The sequence below is a fragment of the Syngnathus leptorhynchus genome, chromosome 1, assembly GCF_054491065.1.
Source record: "Syngnathus leptorhynchus isolate UIUO chromosome 1, UIUO_Slep, whole genome shotgun sequence".
NCBI lineage: Eukaryota > Metazoa > Chordata > Actinopteri > Syngnathiformes > Syngnathidae > Syngnathus > Syngnathus leptorhynchus.
Window position 1 is genome coordinate 25,114,836 of NC_141195.1, and position 23,262 is coordinate 25,138,097.

The 23,262-nt window shown below is 41.4% G+C and overlaps 2 protein-coding genes and 1 long non-coding RNA gene across 7 annotated transcripts in view; 1 reads left to right on the forward strand and 2 right to left on the reverse strand.

The window, feature by feature from the left end:
• Positions 1-22,640, forward strand: part of LOC147063011 (uncharacterized) — a 39,750-nt gene extending 17,110 nt beyond the window's left edge. For 3 of the 4 annotated variants that reach the window (XR_015063297.1, XR_015063298.1, XR_015063310.1), the window contains one exon: positions 19,339-21,726. This is a non-coding gene — a long non-coding RNA (uncharacterized LOC147063011). Of the gene's footprint in view, positions 1-19,338; positions 21,727-21,778 lie in introns of those variants that run through there. The other variant, XR_015063300.1, reaches the window with a different exon arrangement.
• csf1b (colony stimulating factor 1b (macrophage)) lies at positions 1,691-13,398 on the reverse strand. The gene is made up of 9 exons (XM_085903269.1): positions 13,357-13,398; positions 8,420-8,539; positions 7,458-7,520; positions 6,314-6,484; positions 6,035-6,236; positions 5,825-5,961; positions 3,032-3,075; positions 2,930-2,967; positions 1,691-1,939 (listed from the first exon to the last, which is right to left on the reverse strand). The coding sequence occupies exons 1-8, from the start codon at positions 13,396-13,398 to the stop codon at positions 2,931-2,933; spliced, it is 816 nt and encodes a 271-aa protein (XP_085759395.1). The 3' UTR covers positions 1,691-1,939; position 2,930.
• Positions 17,803-21,293, reverse strand: ren (renin). Of its 2 annotated transcripts, XM_085902884.1 has the most exons (9): positions 21,214-21,293; positions 20,127-20,274; positions 19,893-20,016; positions 19,696-19,814; positions 19,351-19,547; positions 18,560-18,682; positions 18,357-18,498; positions 18,178-18,276; positions 17,803-18,119 (listed from the first exon to the last, which is right to left on the reverse strand). In XM_085902884.1, exons 1-9 carry the CDS (start codon positions 21,288-21,290, stop codon positions 17,958-17,960), a joined length of 1,191 nt encoding a protein of 396 aa, XP_085759010.1. In that variant the 5' UTR covers positions 21,291-21,293; the 3' UTR covers positions 17,803-17,957. The 2 variants fall into 2 exon arrangements, with proteins under 2 accessions (XP_085759010.1, XP_085758934.1); XM_085902808.1 differs by lacking the exon at positions 21,214-21,293 and having other exon boundaries at positions 20,127-20,597.
• Positions 22,641-23,262: the final 622 nt, after the last annotated feature.

Here is a 23,262-nt window from a genome sequence, read left to right on the forward strand (position 1 = left end):
TGAGCTGGAGTTTGACCTACATTTAAGAAACTATAAAAGAGCAAAGGCATTTTTTGTGGTTAACGCCACCTTTGTCTCGCTAAACGGGACCAGGGTCAGTGATTCAACCAAGGCACATTCCTTCAGGGCTTCTATTATTGATCCAGTGAATGGAACGTTTCGGAATCCGACAACAGGAAATGCCGCAGCTGTATATTCTCCAGTGTCTCATACAGACTGCACAGCGGGGATCCTTTATGACAATGAGTAAATCACCATTGAGTGGTGACACTTTTTTTCTTACTGTGGTCAGGCTCGGCCTACATCTTGTTTGCTTCCATCATGTGGCACCATGTCAAACAAAAAGGGAAGTAAGTCAAATTGAGAATGTGACTTTTTTTTTTGGTCTGGATGATGCACACTTGACAAAAAATGCACTGAATCATACTCGAGGTTTTTTTTTTCCCATTTTTTTTTAACCTGTGTTTTCTATCTTTGTAAGTAGACAATTTCTGAAGTAGCTTTTCATTCAATTTCACTGCAACTGGAAAAAAATTCATTTTTTTATTTATTTAATTCAAAGTGGCCACCGGTGCGCTTTTGATGATTTTGATGCTTTTTGGCTGGTTTTATTTGATTATGTACACCTTCATTAGCTGCTTTGTATCACACGCCATAATTTGATCACGCCCATTGGTTGCACATGAGTAAAATGTGATTCATGGTTCATCGAAGCAATTTCCTCAGCTTCTCCTTCGAAATTATAAAATATGCCTGTTAAATGAATCAGGTGTTCATATTTGTATTAGTCACATAACTGTTATCATAATTAGAGAAAAAGGAATGAGGCAAAAGGAAATCTCCAAACATTTCAGTTTTAGGAGAAAGTTGATGAGCGATATCATGTGATTGATGATGTGTTGGAAAATTGCCAAAAGTGATAAAGTGCTGTTGTAGATCATATTATAATGCACGCGTTGGCTCTTTGTAGAAACATGTTTTCCCATCGCCGTCCTTTGCTCTCTCATACACGCATGTGAGAATGTTCCAGTTCAGATGTGATTCATTCTAATCCTTGTGGATGAATTTTAAAAATAAATACATAAATAAACAGACCAAGTCAAGACAACGTTTGGGAATCCAACTGCAACACTTGTACAACACATCAATTCTGCCTTTCACTCATTGTACCACTCTTTTAGTAAAATTTCATGCTTGTACAAACACATTTTCCTACCAAATCCTGTCAAGGCCTTAGAACTGAGCTTTCGTTGTATGAAACTGGTAGAAACCTCTTTTTTTTTTTTTTTTTTCATTTGCAAAATGTTCTCCAGGGTTTGTGAAAAGGCAACTTGACAGTTTCTTCAGTACAGCTAGAATTGTTTGTTCTCAACATCCCCGGCCAAAAATTGACGAGCTATGCGATACGCTATCGGGCAAGGATAAAATGTCTTATTGTGTGGAATTATATACAGTAAACTCTGTCTTTTGGACTCCTCATAGAAAATGAAGTCAACTAAAAATGAGGCTGTAGAATGCTTGAAGCGAATCATGTGTTCTTTTCATTACAAATAGACATGATAGATTTGTAAATAAAATGTACAATATGGATTTACATTTATTATACACAAATTGTATAGAATCAAACTAATAAATAACTTTTTTTGAACAACAATACAAACAATTGATTAGACGATAAACAGAGATACGTTAGTCAACATGTGTAGGTGGAGAAAGACTTTTAGTGGGCTTGAAATGTATTTGTAATAGGATGCATAAACATAATATACGCAGATTTTTTTTTTCTTCAACAAAAGTCCGTCATTGTTCCCCATCACAGGGAAACGTTCAGTTAAATTAGTCAGCACGGTAGATTTACTGCAATCAAATGTTGTTTGTTCTTTGTCAATCAACCGCAGGTCCTCACGAGGGCTCCATCTGCCACTGCGAGCTGACAACACTGCAAATACCAAAAAATAAAATCAGAAAATCAAGCCGGCAGCTATAGATCACATTGAAGAAGCATCGCATGCCCTGCGCTGTTTGATCATTTAAGATCTTCAGGTGTTGGAAAAGGATTTCTGCCAGAGACATACTTCTGCGTTGATGTAGGAGGGTGAGGTGCGGAACCAAAGTATTCCTCTGACACTCCCGTCTTTTCAACCTCCCCTATTGTGGGTGAAAATTCTCTCTTCTTTATTGGGCCTTTACCCTTTTAAAACTTTACAAACGTGGCTGTTTTTTGAAAAACTCTTTTTGCTAGCTTTAGCGACAGAAACAGTTCGCATCTAGTCATGCGTCGAGAGTCCGTCATATCCGATCGAACCCAGTCATTTTTACAAAATAAAATACTTTTCAGCCTCGGGTAATAAATAAACCATAAACGTTTTGTTTTAGTATTATTCTTCTTCTTCTTCTAACTGTGCGGTCTGCCGCGGCGCATTCCAAAATGGCCGCCAGCCAGCTCTCGCTCTGTGGCCCGGTAGCTGGGGACCACTGTTCTGAAGAATGACATGTTGCTTTTGGATCAGGCTTGGTCAATTCCTGGGTCTCATCAGCGGCTTTCAAAGTCAATATTTCACTTTTGAAATCGATATAATTAGTTATTGCTCTCGCTGGCAACGGAGCCAGGAAAGACCAAATAGAAGGTTGATGGAGCTGGTGAGAAAAAAAGCCGCCAACTAGGTGGAAAGGGAGGGATAAAAGCCGATGATTACGTTTAAGACAGAGAGAATTTGGTTGTCCGTTTTCAAATCCATTGAGGAAAATCAGGACAGTGGGTCCTGACACACTGGAACATATCCCAGCCATCATTGCAACTCCATTACAGAAGATTTGTTCTCCAAAATGTTACTACTTTAACGACTCAACATTAAATTGTAAAACTTACTGGTTTAAGATGAAACTTTTGCATCTTAAATGTCATATGGAAGGATTCATATCTACTTACATTATTGTAGCGCCATCTCTGTGCCTTGCTGCTCTCTGCTTCAAATGAAATGAGAAGAAGATGAGGGCGATGTTTTCAAGGCACCGTGCATTGTGTTCTTACCTAGAAGTCATATAAGATGCCAATCGGTGACGAACGTGGCTCCTCTGTGATGAAAAGGACATCATTAGTTCAATGCCACCACTTTCAATACAACATCATTCAAATTCAAACATACAGTAAGTCAAAAAAATCTACACACCCCCACTTCAAATCATTTCTAACCTTTCTCACCATGAATGAACTGTGCAATTCAACTCGGGAGAAAAAAAAAATATTTCTGCCAGAAGAAAAAAAGGTAAACAAGTTTGATCATCTGATTGCAAAAATCCGTGGAAGTGCCAAAATCATCTTCAACCTTGGCTTCATCAGATTAGAAGACATTTTCCCACATTTGTTTTTCAAGATTGTGTGTGCATATATCGAGTTAGTTGCAGCCAATGGTAAAAACATTTCAAGATTCATTATCTCGGCGAGATTTTTTTCTTTTCTTTTTGGTAGTCATACATTTCAAAAGTTGAACACTTGAAGAAGGGTGTGTAGACAGTTTTCATCCAATGTAAATCAGAGGCTATGTCTACTGGCCAGATTTCCACCACACCAACATTCATCAAAGCAATGATAAAGATCTCATTTTCAATGTCTGAGAGAGAATAGGCAGTAAATAAGCCTTTTTGGGACTGATGAGACTTTCTTTCTCTTCTTCTCATGCACACACACACGCATTCAACATTGAGCGTAAGCTTTGCCAAATTATTTTGTTGAGCGTGAGCTTTGGCAAATTATTTTATTGCCCAATATTTAGAAGTGATGCAAGACACCAAGTTATGGTTCTATATATTAAAGCTTTATGATCATGAGCGTACCTAAATAAACGTTACAGCAGGGGGGCGGGGGGAGAATATTTGCTTTTGTAGATTCATTAGTGGAGCCATAAACACACGTAAAAAAAAAAACAAGCCCTCGGGGAACAATAACAAGCCTTTTTAAGGATGATGACTGAACACGTGTGGTGATTTTTGTCTTGTGGCTTGTTGATGAAGCAAAATATCAACCCCAACAAACAAATGGCAGAATAATGCTCACTGTCTGTAATTTTTTTTTTTCTTTTTCCCTTGTATCCACAACCCCACCCACCCAGACATGACAATAATGTAGAATTGAATCCCGGGTCAGAAGCCTTTTGATTGAAACACAAAATCACCTGCGGGCCGGTTAAATCATGCCAAGAAAGCAGTCGAGAGTTCATTAATGAATAATTCTTGTTGGCTCCAGCCCAGGTGAGCCCGTTGGGAAAGCTGATGGGAAAACAGAGCGTTGTTTGGCTCTTTGGCTCTATTTCGATTCTAAAATGATCCATATGTTTGGATTTTCACGCTGTTCTGGGCTTGCCTGCAGTAAAGCGATAGCGCTGTCATGTTTTGAAGGTACCGTTGGTCAGACCTCGCATATCTCACCCATGATTTAAAACCGAGCCGTGCCATCAAGACGGGAACTCGTAATTAGGCTGCAATATTCTATGGGAAGTACATCAAAGTGAATTCTGACCATATGTTTCCGTACGGGAGTCACAAGGTGAACATTCGCTCCAGACAAAAGCAGATGGGATTGTGGAAGTAGGGAGGATGGAATCAAGCCAAAATATGCCCCAAATGCTCTTCAGATTCTCAATCTTTTATTGGCATGAACAGGCAACGGTCATAGGATTCGATTTTTTTGTGTCTCAGTAAACACTTGCCATGTGCGATCAAGTAAATCGAATTTGACAACATTCCTCGGAAGAAGTATGTACGCTGAGATCCAAGCTGTTGAACAATAGTTGAAATGAAGGAGGGGGCACACAAAATTTGAAATATGGACAAAATATGTGCAAAAGGATGTGCTCTTAATTTATTTCATTTTCCATCGTGTAGTTGATGTATAAAAGAACCAACCTTTAACAACAAAGTGATTAAAAAAAAAATCCATGTGATTTTTTGTTTTGGCAATCATCGTTTTGTCTGTCTTGTTTTTTTGGACAGTTGAGGTCGTTGTTGGAACTATTATTCCACAAATTATGACTCATTATAAATCTCATGCAAGAAATTATTATTAATATTTTTTTTCCAATGAAAATAAACAGATTATATAATAATAATAATAATGATAATAAATTAAACCAAAAATGTGACTAAAACTGGAGTAAATAGAGATGGCTGAGACTAATAAACTCTTTTGTTCAAGAGATGAAAACTAAAACGGCTGCCAAAAACAACACTGCCAGACGCAGAAGGCAAATGCAAAAGACTGATTTTCCCCCCCCCCCCCCCCGGAACAATAAGAGCAAGCGTGAAAGCTTTCTCAACTTGACAAATTGACCAGCGCAATCTCCTACGTCTTGACCGTAAAATGTTTGAGAACATGTTTACCCTGCAACCAGATCCCGTATTTCAAGCCAATGCATAATTTGACACGAGCGACGTTGAGTAGAATTACGTGTTCTCGGTCTACAAAAAGCAAAATATAAATTGACTGCAGCTGCAGATTATCTTTGATTTGATGGCACAGCTTCCATTACATTTTGTAAGACCATGACTAAGTTCCTATTCTCCGAGATGATGGGAAAAAAAAAAAAAAAAGATGAAAGTACATTCGGGCCACTGTCATCTGAGGACCACAGGCTCCGTTGTAGCATGGTACGCGTTATGTTAAATGAGCCGTCTCCGAAAAGCCCTTAATACGGAATGCGCTGCGTAATTGCTCCGCCGCATTCCTCAACAGGCCTTTGTGGACGAGCGCAACCGACACGCCTACGGGTCACGTTGGGGATTGGAGTGGAACAGATGATTTCCGTTAGCAAAATAGAAGCACCGGTACCTTTTGTGTGATTAGACAGACGAGAGTAAATATGAGCAGTAGTGCTCCGAAGATGGAGGTGATGATGAAGCCGAGCTTGTACAGGTCTCTCAGCGGTCTTCTCTGAGAGGCCTTCACTGACCTCGTAACATAACTGTCTGTAGAAGATTACACACAATCTATAATCTCCGTGTAACACGGGAGAAGCCCCGAAAAGATCAACGATCGCACCTGTGCAGGCTTCCGTGGAAGACCCTTGCGGTTGCTCCGTGCTGGAGCCAAACATCTTGGAGTATTCGTACTGGCAATTCCAGTCCAGCGGCGTGTCGCTCTTTGTTACCAACTCCAAATATACAGAGAGCACCCTCGAAGCTCTCTGCAGCGCCTCTGCCGGAGACCCTCTATAAAGCACTTCAAAACTCTCGGGCTTGTCCTGGAACAGGATACATTGCATGGTTTCGGAGATTGGTTCCTCCACGTAAAGCTTCTTTTGGTTCCACCGTTACTCACCTCAACCTCCTCGTTGATCTGAGGAACACATTTTTGCGAGTAGATGTTGAGGATGAGAGCTCTCAGAGACTGAACGTAGCGATAGTTGACCGAACCCCTGTTGTATTTGAAGTGGGTGGTGAGGAGCTCCAATATCCAGGGTAAGGCAGCTTTCACAAAGCAACACTTGCTCTGCAGGTGGAGAATCGAAAAAACACTGTCAGGGAGCTGGAGTAGTCAAATGAAACATGGGCCTAATCGTCTGTCCGTTGTATGAAAAAAAAATATCGTCTTGAAGCAATCAAGACCAAATGTTGCCTGATGATTAAATCTCAACTCGTTTGCGGCCTCAGTAGGATAGGATAGGGCCGGAAAGGACGGGATAGGATGGGACAGGATGGGATAGGATAGGGTAGGGTAGGGTACGGTAGGGTACGGTAGGGTAGGATAGGATAGGATAGGATAGGATAGGATAGGATAGGATAGGATAGGACAGGACAGGACAGGATAGAACAGGATAGGACCGGATAGGACCGGATAGGATAGGACGAGATAGGACGGGATAGGATCGGACAGGACAAGACGGGATAGGACAGGATGGGATAGGACGGGACAGGACGGGATAGGATCGGACAGGATAGGATGGGACGGGGTGTGATAGGACAGGATAGAACAGGATAGAACAGGATAGTACGCTGTGGTATCCTTTCTGGGAAGTCAAGCTAGATCCACACAGACATCTAGTATGACTTTATTTGGCTCAATTCAACATTGATATTGAACTTTCCTTGCCTGATCCCACGAGAGCCGTATCCTGCCTGTTTTATGTGTCTTTCTGCTGTAACACTCCTGATCCAAACAATCAGCGAGTTCTGTCGAAACCTGAAACGACCCTGATCATTTGAATCGGATGTTGCAGCGGGAAGACTTGGAAAACAGGGAGGAGGATATAGCTCCCGCGGGAGCAGGTTTCCTTAGCCCTGGAATCGAGGAAATTTATTCTGACTAATGAGATTAGTATCTCTGCATTGTTTCAACAGGTGTCTATTTGCTGGACTGATATATTGATATGTCTCTGCTGGGATAAAAAAAAAACATTGTAATGTTGATTTGGTCAATTACCCATTTTAACAAGCCTCCACATGAAATGAAAACAGTACCTTACCAAAGATTTCTGTTCTATGAATGTGTAGGTTATCGAGCACCCGCTCCTCAATTGGTTATCCATCTGTAGAGACAACGATATTTTCACAACTCAAGTATTTAAGCAGTTTGTTTAAATGTGTTTTTTTTTTAAAACTCCCATTCCTTCCACTCCTCCCAACACTAATCGAGTTAAAAGGAAAAGTACTAGCACCCTTGTGTCATTAATTCCATTTAAAAATGATTACCACCATGGGCATCATCAATATGAGCATGTTTGAAATGGAGTTGGTCGATAGTGACGCTTGATTGTGACTAACTTGGATGCCTTCATGAGCCCCAAAGTTGAGTATTAAAAGCAGATCTCAAGTCTCCCACACTGGTTCCGAGCGAGTGAGTCACATGCATTTCCGACTCACGACAGGCCGTCTCAGAATAGGCTTCATTTTCAATGCTTTATCTTCTTCTATTTGTCATTGGACAAGCTCTTTTGTTTTCTCCAGCTTGATTTTAGTGCACAAACAATGGTGTGTCACCTGATTGGCTTTCTTTCCGCTCCTCATTATAGCTCAGCGGTGTTTGAAATTTGTGGTGGGCTCGGCTGTTGCCCGAGGTGTGTGAGGGAATTTATTTGCGCTGTTAAATGGAACCGCTGTGAAACCATCACCAAAGGATTCGTTCATGATTTGAATCTTGTTCTAATCTTATTTTTGAGATTCCGTTCCCTTTTCTATCGCTCCTTTATCTGCTGCATTTGCGTGCACCAAAAGCATCACGTCCATACTTCCCGCCGATGATTTGATCAACCCGACGTCATGACTGACCTTTTACAGCATTTTTCTTCAATTTTTTTTAATTCATGCTATTTTATTATTATTTTTTCTCCCACTAACAATCTTTATAAAAGAGATCCCTTTGTGCGTGGGGCCCTTGCGCACAATTTCGCTGACTTTCCCTTGACTTTAAGGCTCTGAAAACACCTACCAGATGTTTGAGTGTCAGCAGGTGGTCCTTAGTTATGGAGTGCCTGCATGGTCCAGGGACCTCAGCCATGGACAGCGGGAAGCTCAGGAACATAAGCACACACAGACACTTTACCTGCAACTGACACAATTGACAAACATTTGATGTTTGTAAACATGAATTGAAAACATTTGAGAGACAAAATGGATGTGTTTGCATGATGGATGAAAGCACTTGGACAAAAATGAAAGTAGCTTGGCTCCACATGAAAAAAGGAACTTTCCATGATTAATGTTGTCTCATTTGCGGGAACGTTTAGTAAAGATATAAAAGATAGTTTTCTCACTCCAAATGAAAGCATGACCCGCCATTGTTAGCGGTATGAATTTTCTTTCAAACCAAATTGCGCGTAATTGTAACGATATAGCGAGCTAGCTCCAAGAAAAACAAGTCTTTCAGGAATGCGCCGCATGCAGTTGTAATCACGCACGCACGCACTTCAAGCATGATTAAACTGGCCAAGTGGATGGATGGTGAAAAAAGAGCAAAGGCACCTGCAAATTCTTTGCTAGCCATGCCTATCGAGCAAGCGGCCACTAAATGAGAAATAAGCAACCTTCACAAGCTCCAGAGATCACATTGGGCCGGAGAAAGTCAAGCAAAACATTAAGAAACAATAAAAACAACAGTTATTCAGTTGTTTCCAAATGCATCGTACGTGTTTGAACATAGAGCATGACATCAATGTGGATCGATCGTAAAATTGTTTCCCACGATTCTCCTGATTTTATTAATTTTTTTCTGTGTGGGTGGAGAGGCGTGTCGCAAAAACCACCATGTAACCACTTCAGCATTGTCTTGGCAACAAAGCGAATGTGTTTGGATTTAAGATGTGGCCAACAGTAGCTTCTGTGTGAGTTTGTGTTTTACTGTTCAACAAAGGCGTGAAAAGCAAAAAATCAAAAATCCCAATTTTATTTTGGTTGACCCATATTAAATGTTTGAACCAACAGTAAGGCGTTTAGTATTTTCCCTTTTTTAATGAAAATGGTGATCCATTTGAAATGCATTTCATCGTAAAACAAAAAAGATGACACAGACCTCATCTGTACGGAAGATGCTAAATAGCGTTTAGCCGTGCTAACTTTGGTTATTGTGATCACTGCTTGTCTGAAACCATTCATGCCAAGCACCACGGGACTTGTGATGAAACTCCTCTTTGTCACCCAAATCTTTGAATATGCGGCCAATAACTGGGGGAAAAAAAGTCACAGCAAGACGTCGCTCAAGCTACCTAGCTAATCACATGTGCCTATTAAAAAAAATCCAAATGTGTTGACTTGACTTTCAGCCCATATAGGCGACGACTAAAAATCTTTAGTCGTTTGGACAAAATTTGAGAGATTCATTTCAACCCCCGGAGGAAGATTAAATCTTAAAGCCACAAAGTTAGCCTTTACAACAAAGCTCGGCGGTTGTGTCAATGAAAACAACAAACCATGTGAGCCAAGATGGGACAAAACAACAACAACAACAACAACAACACAAACTCGTCGTCTGCTTTACTTTACACAACATATTGCACATTGAATGACCTTTCATTCTATTTTTGCGTGGCGACTCCATTTTCGTGTGTCGTAAGGATGGAAAATGACCGTCTGCGTTTGATCAAAAGCGACATTGTGCTCTTGTCTTTGAGGAGAATTGGCTGAACTTAATTATGGTAATTCATGGAAAGAAAGCCAAGTTGTGTTTCTTGCCTTGAGAACTGCGTATCATTGCCAGTGAACTCCCTAGTTAGGTTACCAGACATTTACTTCATAACAATTCTGTGCATTTGAGGCAGCCAAACTTAGTTAGGCCCTGAATGCTTCATGGATGACTTTGAAAGGAGATCAAATACATCCAAAAGTGTTTTTAGTACACTCAAAATGGCTCATTTTGTCCAAAGGCAGAAGGTTGGGTCTATTTTTGACTTAAGTGTTTTGGTCAAATGGTAGATTGTTTCCTGTTCTGGCTTTTTCTTGTGTTACTAATTTATATGTAAAGTAGTGATGTGAAAATGAAGCTTCAAATGTGCTTCATGAATTAGTTGTACTTTTTTTTTTTTTACTATTTTTGAGATAAAAGAATTTAAGAAGTTGTAAGTCTGTATACCTTTAGCCTAATGCTGTGCCCTTTAGAGGAATGCAAAAATACAACAACTGGTTCATGAAGTAAATTTGAAGCTTCATTTTCCATTCTTCATTTTTCCTAATGTAAAGATCCCTGAATCAGAAATCTGCCTTTCCAAAGTCGATAGCGTTGAATAGCACTGTTGAGAGCAATTAAATGAACGACTGCAACTCCAGAGTGATCGTAAGACAAAAAGCCCCGAACGAGAACCGTCTCAAACTATGCGTTGTTCATACTACAACGGTTAACCGCAATAAGAAACATATTGTCAAATGAAGTATTTGCTTTGGAAAGTCCTTCTGGCATGCTCTTTATTTTAGCGCCAATATATCCACATTATGTTACAATAACCTTGAAAGACTGGGCAATCAGGAATGGAGGGATGAAAACATGCAAATATGCTCCGGATGGGCTGTGAACACTCAAGTGATGCTCGTCCATAAGGTTTTTTTTTTTTTTTCAAATCAGATTCATGATATGACTCAGGTGAACTTAATGTTGACTTTTTATCACCGAGTTGAGCCATATGTGCTTGTTATACAAGACTCTTCTTTATTTACAAAGCAAGAGCAAAAGCAAAAGCAAAAGCAAAAGCGGCCTCTCTGTACCTTTACAGCAATCATTAAAAAAAAAAGAGATTTATAGTATTGTTCAAAGAAGCCAAAGATGCGTCCAAACGTTCTATTATTCTAAGCATGATCACCATGCCACAAGTTTGTTTTCCAGGAAATCTCCTGCCATGCATCACACGTACTTTAAAGTTGACCTGGGCTAGGCTACATTTTCAAAGACCAACATTCCTCCCGGTGTGGTCCCCCGTTCTTGTCGACGCCATTCAGTTTAGGACAGCTGGGGTCACCAACACGGCAAATGTCTGACTTTGCAACTTTGTTGATTCATCCATCGTATGAAGTCAATAACACGATCTTCAGATACAGTCGGGTAATCAGACACGCCTGGATTCCATCGTCCTCCGCTGAAGACACGCTACAAATACTTGATGAAAGACGCAAGAAAGGGAAATTGTGGTATTTATAGTTTGAACATAGCGAAGCATTGTGTCAGTCTTCAACTTGACATTCCAGTATGAGGGAGTGACGTCACGTGTGACATGTTCGCCATGTTGACTCCACAGCATGAATAATACTACGTTTAAAAAAAAAAACCTCCATGCACATGATGCATTCAAGTTTAAAAAGAAGGTCCCTCTCAATCGTGTGACTACAGGAGGTCCCTAAATTTAATCATTATATTTATAAAAAATGTGAACAAAAATGTTTGGCCAGTGACCATAGGCCAAGTAAAAAAAATTGTTTTAATGTATATTTAAAAACAAGTAGCCTATGTATGTTACAGTATGTGGAATTCAAAAAGAAATATTTTGGGTAGGGGGGAATAATGAACATAATTAGAGTAAGTCCAAAAGTTTGTCTTTATTTTATTTCAATAAAATCAAACTTTATTCTTAAATGTCACTGTTAGAAAAAAAAGCACTTTCAATTAACTCATACACCGCCGTTGACGGCTATAGACGTCAAATAATTATTTGAACAGAAGTGGCAATGAATGAGTTAAATGGCAAAACTGGATGTCGTTTTTATATTGTTATTATCTGCTAAATGTTACTATTAACTTGTTATCGAACAAACTTTGGCAGTCAATAGACTGTAATGTAACTAAGTTTTGTAAAGTGCCAAGTTCCATTTGTCACGGTAACCATAGCAACAGTGTTTGTTGTGAAAGGAAGACTGTTCAGTAGTGTTGCTTCAAAATCTGTTCCAAACATTTGCTTAGTATTTACACCTTAATCAATGATTTTTGAATGATTCTAACTTGAAATCTTACATAGGTGTATTTTGACATGGACGAGTTATCTTGAATAACAAAGAGCGAGTTCAGGAAAAATGCAGAGTACCCCTCGCTGGAAATCTGTCAGCGAGTGATGCTAAATGGTGCATGGTTTCAAAATACACAAGACTGCTGTAAGAAAATGTTCAAAAGAAGAAAAAAAGCGTATTTCCTCGTACTCAATGACGCCTGCTACCAAATGCATTTTGGCAAGTGTGACTGTGAAATGGGTGCCAGATGGACTACATTTCACTCGAGTTTATCATTAAAACATGGTGACAAACACATGTGCTTCACACACAAATATTTTCTGCCACATGACCATCACATTTCATTTTGCTTTTGCAGCAAAAAGGCTAAATAAACGGGTGGCAGACAAACAAATGTATTTATTTGAAGCCCGGCCGACATCTGAGATGGATTAGGACATAAAAGAGAGACTTTAAAGCCACCGTGGGCCAAACACAAGCCACTTCATGTTTCCTTCTAGTTGTTTGTGTATTATTAAGCACCCTAACCAACAAGGCCTTTCTACTTTGTCTGTCTCTGGTCTTCAATTAATTTTTCACCTACATTTTAAATGCCCTGCCGCAATGAGTTATCGAGTTGGATTTGAAGTGATTGCTAGAATGGACAATGCCGTACGGCCATAATTGGAAAATAATAATAATAACAATTAACAATATGTGATTCATGAAGCAGGAAAAGCATCGTAATAGCAACAAAACCCTACTTGATTGCAAACTAAGACACAAGAGCCCACCTCATAAAACGATAGGAATGTAATACAATCCCTAATTAGCGCTACATGTATTAATCACACATCAGATCCACTTCAAGTCATCAGCCCACATGTAAAAGGATACACATGCAAATGCAAATGCAAATGCAAATGCAAATGCATTGAAAGAGAGAAGCGACAAGTTCTCACCTACCTTAGCCTTGCTCTGAGTCAGGGTTGGCACAAGGAAGGTCATCTGGTATGTGTTTGACAATGGGAAACAAATCCTCTGTCACACACATTGAAGCAAAGCGATTCTTCTCATATATTCAGTTTCACTCCGCAGAAAGGACTCTCCTGCTGGGGGAGTATTGCACGTCGTCATGTGGCGCACTGACTGGCTCAAGTGCTCCTCTTGCAGAGTCCAAAGCGAGACTAACCGTCTCAGCCGGCTGACGGCGCTTATACAGACCTCCCATCTCTCGTCTCACGGACAACGATCCATCCGGGCCTTTTCTGACTGCCGGGATCATTTTGGATTGTTGTTTGGGATATGCTCTATGTGGACTATAAAATGCATTTTTTGCCAATGGCCTTTTTTACATTTAAGTACTCGTGTCCAAATGAGCATCTTACTTCCAGAACTAGTTCAGAGTCAAGAAACTGCCACAAGGTTCAAACCAAAAGCTTGCAGGGATTCAAGTTCCAGCATGGGCTACCCAAATGCAAGTTTAACTGTCACATCACTCTGCGGAGCCAAAAATGAACAATAAATGGGTCTGGTGGCTTTCGTGTGGGGACACATTTCAAGATAATGTCACCCATCTAGAAAAGTGCTAGAAGTCTCACCAGTCCAATCCATCCATCCACTCATTCATCTGCCATCCATCCATCCATCCATCCATCCATCCATCCATCCATCCATCCATCCATCCATCTTCCTGTGGGGTCCCGATGCATTCCCTCCATGTGGAGGAGCAGTAGCTCAACTGAGCCTCATCTCTAAGGGAGAACTCCGAGTCCCTATGGAGGAAATTCATGACATCATCTTGCCTCCGTAATTTAGTTCTTTCAGTCACGACCCACAGCTTATGAGCATAGATAAGGGTGGGAACTTACATTGACCTGTAAATGAAGAGCCTTTTGGGGCTGAGCTTTCCAAAAAGAGCACAAACTCCCAAAAGACTGCAAATCTTTCATCAGGTGATCTCTCTTTTTTTGGGGGTCACAAGATCCCAAGTTACTTGCAGTCCTCCACTTGGCAGGATCTGAAGGACATCCGCACCTCTTCTGACCATGTGAGATTCGGAGGTGGTGATTTTTATCCCAAAGCCTTCATACTCAGCCATTTCAGCTCAAGTTGAAGATTACAGCTTGACAAAGCCAACAGAACCACATTCTCTTCAAAAACAAAGACATCATATTGAGGCCACCAAACAGGACCCTTTCAACACCTCAGCTACATCTGGAAATTCTGTTATCAAGTTTCTAAGAAAGTTCATTCAGTTTCACAGCATGGACAACAAAGCACACCGATTCTACTCAAACTGAGATTTGAGTGTTTGTAGGAGGCCGAGGAGCCTGATTTCCCAGGAGTTAAAAGAGCCTCAGGTTTTCTTTCTAGAAAAGGGGAACCACCACTCCAATCAACCACAACATTCAGGAACTGCAAAGCAACCCTTGAACTGAAGAACCTTTGAACAACATCAGCTACCTCAAGAACCAACTTCCAAGAGATCTTCAAAGTAATCTCCCTGCTGACTCACATTGTACCAAGTGGAGGTCAGCTGTAGTGGAAATGACAAGAGGCCGGATGGTGGAATTTCCAGAATTTCCACAACCACCAAAGCCGCATTCCGCTTGACCAGTCTGTACGCGTCAGCGACCTCCCAAGTCCCATAGTCCTCCCAATCGCCGTCTCCCAGCTCTCATTGGCCACATGAGTAATAAAGTTGTTCTGCTGGCCAGGCTCCTCCAAGAACTCCAAAACGGTTGGCTACACTGAGCCGTTGTTTAGTGAGAGCTTCAAGAATTGCTTTTATTGAAATTGGAACTCCAGATTAATTCTTGGTGATCACTTGATTTTGCTCTTGCGGTATATTTGTTTTCAGTTTTCTGAATATTCCCCAATGAGAAACTTTACCAGTAGACGTATTTGGTATCTAAACAATGGTAGCAACATTGTGAAACCGTGTTGATTTTTCGTCATCACCAAACAAGAGTCTCTCGTTTCCCCATGTGGGAACCAGATACGTTCTACCGTAACCATGTCCCCTACTTTTCCTCAACTTCATCAACAATGTTACTGGGAAATCCAGGTCCAGAGGGCAAAAACTCTGCCACAGTTTGGCTTTGGCCACAGGTGCGTCCATCTCGTTTGCCTGCGAGTCCAATCGAAGCTCCTTTGGCTAAAGCCGAAGTGTGGCCGACGTGCATTTCTCATTTCTGCTGAAGCAGAGCGAGAAGGCGCCGAATAAAAAGCAAATATCGGCTTCCATTTCAGATCCGGACGTGGGTGCACAAACTCATTGAGTGCCATCCATGTACAAATGGATTTTTGACTTCTATAGATCGCGTAAAGGAATGCCAGTTATTATTGCAAAGCTAATAAAGCTAGCTCCACCCGAAACTGTTTAACAGTTGAAGCGATTTGATGGGAATGCGGCATCACAAACTGAAACATCTGTTTGAGAAATTATCTCAGTGGAAAACAACCTTCTTTTCAAATACTTGTCCACATCTGAACTTGCTGGGCAAAAAATATTGATCAAGGGCCAGGCACCCTTCTGTTCCACAAATAGTTTTGTTATCACATATTTGGGCGCAATGAAATTGAAGTGAGAAAGAATAACAGAGTGAAGTGAAAACTCTGTGGGCATCTCCAAACGCTACGGGAGGCAGGCGGTGTTGATGCTGCTCAAAGATTCCTGAACGTTTTATCATCCATATCACATTGTGCTTGCTAGACCAGTGTAGACAACTTCAACAGTGGAGGGAGCTTCACCTTTTCATCGGTCTTCCTCACCTGACTATTTGTTTTGACTTTCGGCTTAGTTCCATTCTCTCTCCGGTCGGGGGTCGCCACAGCGAGACACTCGCGTGAAATGTTTGGCACAGTTTTTATGCTGGAAAAGGCTAATAGCGTTAGCCGAGGGACCCAACTGGATGCTAGGGATACAACATGTGTGTATTTCTGTTTTTATTCAACCATGACTATGACTTCCCAGATTCACAAATACAAAGTATACTTGATGTACCCTGGCCTATTTTCAAATCAAGTGTTTTTTTTTTTTTAGAGACTATGCAATATGGATCCGGCTATATGTTTCATACAAAGAGGCGTTTGCAGTGATTGATGAAACGTTATGTCGTGCAAAGTCACGTCATTTGTCTTAATCATGACTAACGGACATAATAAGTCAAAACACTTTTCCGGATATATAAGTATTTTCTTATTGCACTCGACTTGGCTTGAGCCAAGTAGACAAAAGTCTTTGCCAGGAGAAAAAGTGTCTGGACCTTCTTTGGCTAATCAGCAGGTGCAATGTTTAAGTAAGTCACAGTATCAACCTTGAACACAGCATGTGCCTCGAGTTGAGACTTTCTTACGTTTTACGAGGTGCCATTAAGCTTCTGGCTTTTACGGCTAAATCACTCGTCGTGGGTTGAGGTTTACGTTGCATGGTTTGTTTTATGACCATTTGCACCTTTCTGAGTCGCTGAGAATGCAAAGGTAACTTACGATGCAGTCATTGAGCTTTTACGTTGGTCAGGAGTGAGGAAAAACTCGGTCATGACAGGTAGAGAGAGCTTGTTCATTTCAGGTGGTCATCGCAGCTGCGGCTTTGAAATGTCAAAAAGGAGTGAAGGCTGTGTCGGAGTTGAGTTTGATTGAGTGCAAAAGAAAAAAAAACAGAAGAACAATAAACAGATCTCAGTTGCCATAAGTGATGGCAGTGAGGAAAACCAGAAAGGAACACATCCCAAAGCACTTTGCTCTTCGTCAAGTATCTACAAGAGGAATGTCAAGTTCAGAACTCGGGCCAATCATTCTATCCGTATATGTCCAAAAATAACAATCACAGTTAAGATATTCTTTTTGGGCTGTGCCTGAATGTTTCTTTTTTTTTTACGAGAGGGTTTTCCATTTTTTGAGAGTGGAGAACCAATTTTTTTGAGGACACAATACGGCATATTTGTATTGCAGACTGACTTGAACAATTGATGCAATTTTACGTCCTAATTGTCGAGTACAAACTCAAAGAGAAAGTCAACAAACATTTCCTTGACGATAATAAGTTGTATGGGTTTTTTTTCCCCATCTCAGAGGGCGGCCATTTTGTCACTTGCTGGCGACTGAAAATGACATCACAGTGACCAGGTCTCAACAACCAATCACGGCTTAGCTTCAGAAAACTGATGATCTTATTCTCCAGCGTGCATAAGCTGTACAAAACTTTGCACATGTAGAATGGATCCACATTCTCTACATTTTTAAACCGTGAATATGTGCTAGTTGGGAACACATGACCATCCCCTATCCCATAAAAAATGTCTCACTGATTGTATTGAACCACATACAACAATAACAAAGCTCGACTATCTGAAATAAACCGCAGAAGATTCACATGATGGAATCAACAAATGGAATTCCCACAACTTTATTTCACTTTAACATCTACAGGCCAAACACACAAAGGCTTTCATAAATAAAAGGTGTTGAGTGCAACAAAAAAAAGGCAAGATGGAAGAAATGCAAAGAAGCAAAGCACGATATGTGGAGAGCGAGGCAAATAGTCTTCCTCTGTCATCTGCTCAGACGGCTACGGCAAAACCGATCCGATTGCTGCGACGATCAAATTCTGTGTAGTAGCGGGCGATGAAGTTGGCTCCCAGGATCCAAACGGGACCCGTAGGCGGCGGCACGTCCAAGCCTCTGAAGGTAACCATGCAGACGTCCCCTTCCATCTGGGATTGCTGGAGCCACAGCAAAACGTCCGCCATTGACATTTGAAGGTCGCCGCGCTCGACTTACCCATAGAATATAATCCTCGTGCGTCAGCGAGTACTCCAGGCCACCGAGGTGAAAAGCGATATTTGGCAACGTCTTCACAATGTCACAGTCGACTTTGTACTGAGTCATGGTGAGATGGTGGGCAGGGTCAATATTTTCAGCATGAAACCATTTTGAAAAAAAATCATCGAAAAACGTACCCCACTTTCATCCAGCTGGGCTCCGATGCTTTTCATCAGCGTAAAAACGGACGAGGCCGGGCCCGTGATGTAGGAGGAGCCCGTGTCGATCACAGCTGTGCAGCCTTCTTGGCAAAATATCATTTGCGTTCCCACGGAAACACTAAATGAACAAGCGGCCAGTAAACACACGTTACGTGTCCATGGTTGGCGTGAAAACGTACCCTTTCATCACAACCTCCCACGTGCCCATCTCTTTGGTCTCCATATAATTGAAGGTTCCGGTGTAGTAGTTTGGGTCGGTGCCACCTAGAACCAGCTCTCCACCGGGGGAATGCTGGGGATCCCTGAATTCAACGCACACATATATGGAAGCTATATTTTTTCATTTGAGATGCCAGTAAACTTTCCTTGATTCTTTTTTTTTTTTGCAATGATTTTGAATCTGCCCCTTTTGGATCTCATTAAAAAAAAAAAAAAAATATATATGATTAATTATTTTAAAAATATATATATATATTTATATATAACATGAATAAAATAGTACAAAAATCAAATGAAGATTTTAATAGGGTGTAGTATGTTAAATATTACTTTCCAAGCGTGCCTTAGCGGTTTTGCTGTTACTGCTGCTTGTTTGGTTTCTTCATACATGAAGTCAAATAACACAATTGACTTGAATTGGTGATTTTTTTTTTTAACTTGTGCATTGCGACCGGCTGGCGACCAGTTCAATTCGACCTTTTTCCTGGAAAGTCCCAGGCCTCCCCCCCCCCCGCGCCCCCCACGACCCTGAACAGATTAAGTAATGTTGACAATGGATTGATAGATGAATTTTTTTTGAAGTCCATTTCATTGTTACTTGTTAATCCCAGAATTGTGTTTTTGATTTCTTGACTTAACCACGCTGAATTATCTATCACGTGTCAAAAAATGTGCTGTTGCCTTCCATCATTTATTATTATTTATTTATCTCTGCTTTGGTTTCTTTCTGGACCAATAGACTTCCACTTACCTGCTGTAGTAAACAGAGAAGACCTCCTCCTTGAGGACATGTTGAGACATGATGCGGTCAAACACCGGAGTGATACCGTCAATGGCGACGTTGGGGTAGCCCATCCCGAGGACGCCGTCAAACTTCGCAAAGATGAAGGGCATGGCGGACAAGGAGGTGGCTTCGGCAAAAACTTGCACCACGGGGATTCCGCCGACCTCCAAGGACGAGAATGAGATGAGTCTGTGGTTTTAGGTTGCGATATCACTCATCGCCACTAGATGGCGCTTGATGGTGAACCTTGATGACATATGTTTTCGCACAAATCATTGTTCTCACATGACGGGCTGCGGATGGTTGACTCACCACAACCACATCCTCACTGAGGAATCCCCGGACGTTCCCCGAGGCGTACTGAATGGAAAATCCTGTTCCATTTTCCATGTAGGTGCGAGACATGGAGGCGTCATACCTGTTGTGAGTAACTAAAAGGTCACAGTTCATTTGAGTCTACCCACGTCACGGGAACCCTGCGCAGGCGCGCGCGTGCAAAACAAACTTACAGCAGGCCGTGGAGAAAGGGGAGCAGCTCTGCGAAGGGATCCAGAGATTAGCCGAGCCCGTGTCAAACACCACGTTGAACATCTGAGCCGGAGAGCCGATGCTGATTTCTCCATAGTACTGTGTCTGTCGGAGCAGAAGAGAAATGGCTATTTCACAACTGACACGGACGGCGATGCCGATAACGGGCGTGATTTGAATTCCTTGACGCAGTGTGAAGGAGGCAAATGTCTCACATCCAAATAGTTGGTGAGAGGAGTGGGAGCGGTTCCATTGCTGAAGTCTTGCGCGTTCATCTGTGTTAGCTCAGTCAACACCTGCTCCAGCGAAACGCCCATATCCCGCAGCGTCTCCCTGATAGACGGCATCTTCTTCAGGCTTATTCTGGAAGCAGAGCAGAGCAGACCAGCGGGAAAAGCAATCCTCGTGAGTCCGAAGAAAAACAGCAAACAGACCCACGAGAATCGTATAGGGTGACGCGCTAAAATAATGCTTATCCTTCCAGATTGGAGCCGTTAATGAAATACAGACTCGAATGTCTGATCGTAGCCAGGGAAAGAAAAAAAGAAAAACAATTTAAGGCCAAGCTGCAGGAAGCAAAAGTTGTAAACAAAATCACTTCTGGGTTTTTTTTTAGCTTTGTGTGGTCTGTCCTCACAGCTCTGTTGGATGCCATTTCTACCGAGTAGTAATGATGAAGTTATGTTGCTTTCTTCAAGGAAGTGATTCCGATTGGAATCTGTGGCCCCTTTTTTTCTTCTTCTTGTTAATCACAAGGAAGGAATTCATCTGAATCACTGGTAGCGATATCTCAGGGTGGGCCAGCCAGCCGCATTCTTAGTGATCAATTGAAACGAAAACAAAAATTCTGTATGGGATATGGGTGACAAAATCCTTGAATCCAAAAGTGAAAAAAAAGAAATAAAACCTGCAAATATGCAAATGTAGTTTTAAATCGTAATATCAACCATCACCACTAGATGGCAGACAGTTGTTCTTTAACTGCTATTATTATTATTATATTTTTTACCTATTTCAATATAACAATTTGGAGTGACCAAAATGAGTTTTTGCACTTTATGTTTTTTGCTGGCCTTAAATGGTGATTTTTATGCGGAGAGCCCTTTTCAAAAGGGAAAAAAAGAACGACATGTCTATTTTGTTTTAGTTTCGCTCCAAACTAAATACAAATGAAATAAATGAATTTGTATAAATACACTATTTTTGTCATGCATCTCGATAGGAAATGTGCGGCCCATTGTGAGTAGGCCCCTCTCGCATGGCTGTTTTCGACCAAGTTTGTGTCAAAAGGGATCCTCTTACCTTCTCAAAGTATGACCCCTGCTCATTGCCATTGACACGGCAAGCAAGCACGCCCAATAGACTGTCCACACTGCCATGGCGGCTTCTTGCAGACAGAAAGGAAAATGTCAAAGATCCTGCGTCCCTCCCGCAATTGTGGAAGCTGAGGCTCTGGCAAACTTTCGTGCTCATGCCACCTGTTTTATACCTCTTCTTCACCCGCGGGCTACGGTGATTCTGGATGGGAGCCTCCCAAGAGGTGACCTCTTGAAAAAAAGAGCTGCTCTTCCACTGCCCCCCCTCCACCCCATTGGTCACGTAGCCCCTGCTGTGATAACAGGTCCCAGTGGGATGTCTGCACTTTGACCTCATGAATCCCATTTAGCGAGGAGGAGGGGAGGGGGGTTATGTGCAGCTTTGCAGATTGCTAACATTTAAATGTGCTTTTCAATGGATTGATTGCCTTTTCATGTGAAAGCTGAAGAGCAAACGTCTGCAAGGTCTTCTTTGAGATTGTTGGCGCACGGTGAGCGTTTGATGATGATTTTGGCCTGCTGCGCGGCTAACTAACACCTCTTGATTCCAGGCTGGCTCTCAGCGGCTTTTACACTTGGGAGGATTCCCACAGTATCTGGCCTGTCATGTGCTGGTACTGTACTGACCACCCGGTCGAGTGAGCAGATACGGAAGGTTCTCATCGGCCGTCCTGGAGGTCAGAGGTCGGCTTCTAAAAAAACAAGATGGCTGAGGGCAGACCTTCCAGGAGAAGATAGCGTGGCTACATGACGCACAAGGCCGGCCGGGGGGGGGGGGCGCTTAGATTGACAAAGGGCTTTTACTGGCAAAATGGGGGATTTGATTTGATTCATTCCATGGTGTTCAACTGTTAAGAAGATGTGCTATCTTTTTATTCATCAAGGCTGGAATTTTTCAAATCAATCAATGGGAGCAATCACTTTGTGCATTCCAGGGAACATGAAGCTTTCCATTGTTGTGGACTGGACCACCAAAAAGAAATGTACTATTTCACAAGGTTGAAAGTGCTATGAAAGCTTGAACTTGGTCTACTGAATTGCATGAGTTGGAGTCTGTTCAGAAATCTGCTTCTAATTCTATCGCTGTGGTTGCACGGAGTTAAAATTGGCATGCTTCCCTTTTTCTACTTAGAAGTACATTGATGAAAAGTGTTTTTTTAAATAGAAATTTCATCGATTTAAAATGGGACTGATGAATTGCAAAACTTATAATTGATTAAATAAATAAATAAATAAATAAATAAATAACATATATAACATAACACCTGTGACCCCCGTGGGGACATAGCGGTTCAGAAAATGGATGGATGGATGGCTATAAAATATATATATATATAATATAAAATATAATTAATAAATAAATAAATACATGTTACATTTTATTTAAAAGCAGAATGAATTTAAACATTGTTCTATGTAAGAGCAGTATGCTCCATTTTTATTTTGTGTGTGTGTGTGTGCGTGTGTGTGTGTGTGTGTGTGTGTATGTGTGTGTATGTGTGTGTGTGTGTGTGTGTGTGTGTGTGTGTGTGTGTGCGTGCGTGCGTGCAGGTGTGTGAGTAAAGTCACACCAGCCTAATTAACAAGAATCAACAGAGTGCATGTCCAAATATTATTTTTGGCGGACTCTCACTTGAGCACGAGGACCAGCGCATGTGCTATAAGCTAATTGGCGGTCACTTTAAAGTTCAAACAAGGAGTAACAGCAAAAAAATACAAAATAAAATGCTCAGTGCACTTCTTGCAACTAAATAATGTGAGGTAGATCTAAAGATGTCAAGCAATTTGTTTCATCAAGTATGAGAGAAAACATGGCTAACGTAGCTCTGCCTATCTCTTCTGCAATTGGGGACAAACTCACATTTGACATCTGACCTTTGACCCACAAGCTAAATAGATAGCAGCTTGCCGTTTCCCACATTGCCGAGGGAGATCTTAACGTCATTCCCGTGTGGCCTTACACCCCTTGTGAGGCAATTCCATTGGTGGCCATGGGAAAAAGTTCAACTGCAGGAAGATAAATTGTTGTTGTTGG

What these genes read in the sequence shown, in the direction of transcription:
- ren (XM_085902884.1), bottom strand. Translation starts at nt 21,290, where the DNA reads ATGGCAGTGTGGACAGTCTATTGGGCGTGCTTGCTTGCCGTGTCAATG. An exon ending in CCCTTTCTCCACGGCCTGCT is followed by an intron (nt 19,815 to 19,892) that starts GTAAGTTTGTTT and finishes GTGACCTTTTAG; the next exon opens with TTACTCACAACAGGTATGAC. An exon ending in TTCTCTGTTTACTACAGCAG is followed by an intron (nt 18,683 to 19,350) that starts GTAAGTGGAAGT and finishes CGTTGAATTCAG; the next exon opens with GGATCCCCAGCATTCCCCCG.
- csf1b (XM_085903269.1), bottom strand. Translation starts at nt 13,398, where the DNA reads ATGACCTTCCTTGTGCCAACCCTGACTCAGAGCAAGGCTAAG. An exon ending in AGATCAACGAGGAGGTTGAG is followed by an intron (nt 6,237 to 6,313) that starts GTGAGTAACGGT and finishes ATCCTGTTCCAG; the next exon opens with GACAAGCCCGAGAGTTTTGA. An exon ending in TTCCACGGAAGCCTGCACAG is followed by an intron (nt 5,962 to 6,034) that starts GTGCGATCGTTG and finishes AATCTTCTACAG; the next exon opens with ACAGTTATGTTACGAGGTCA.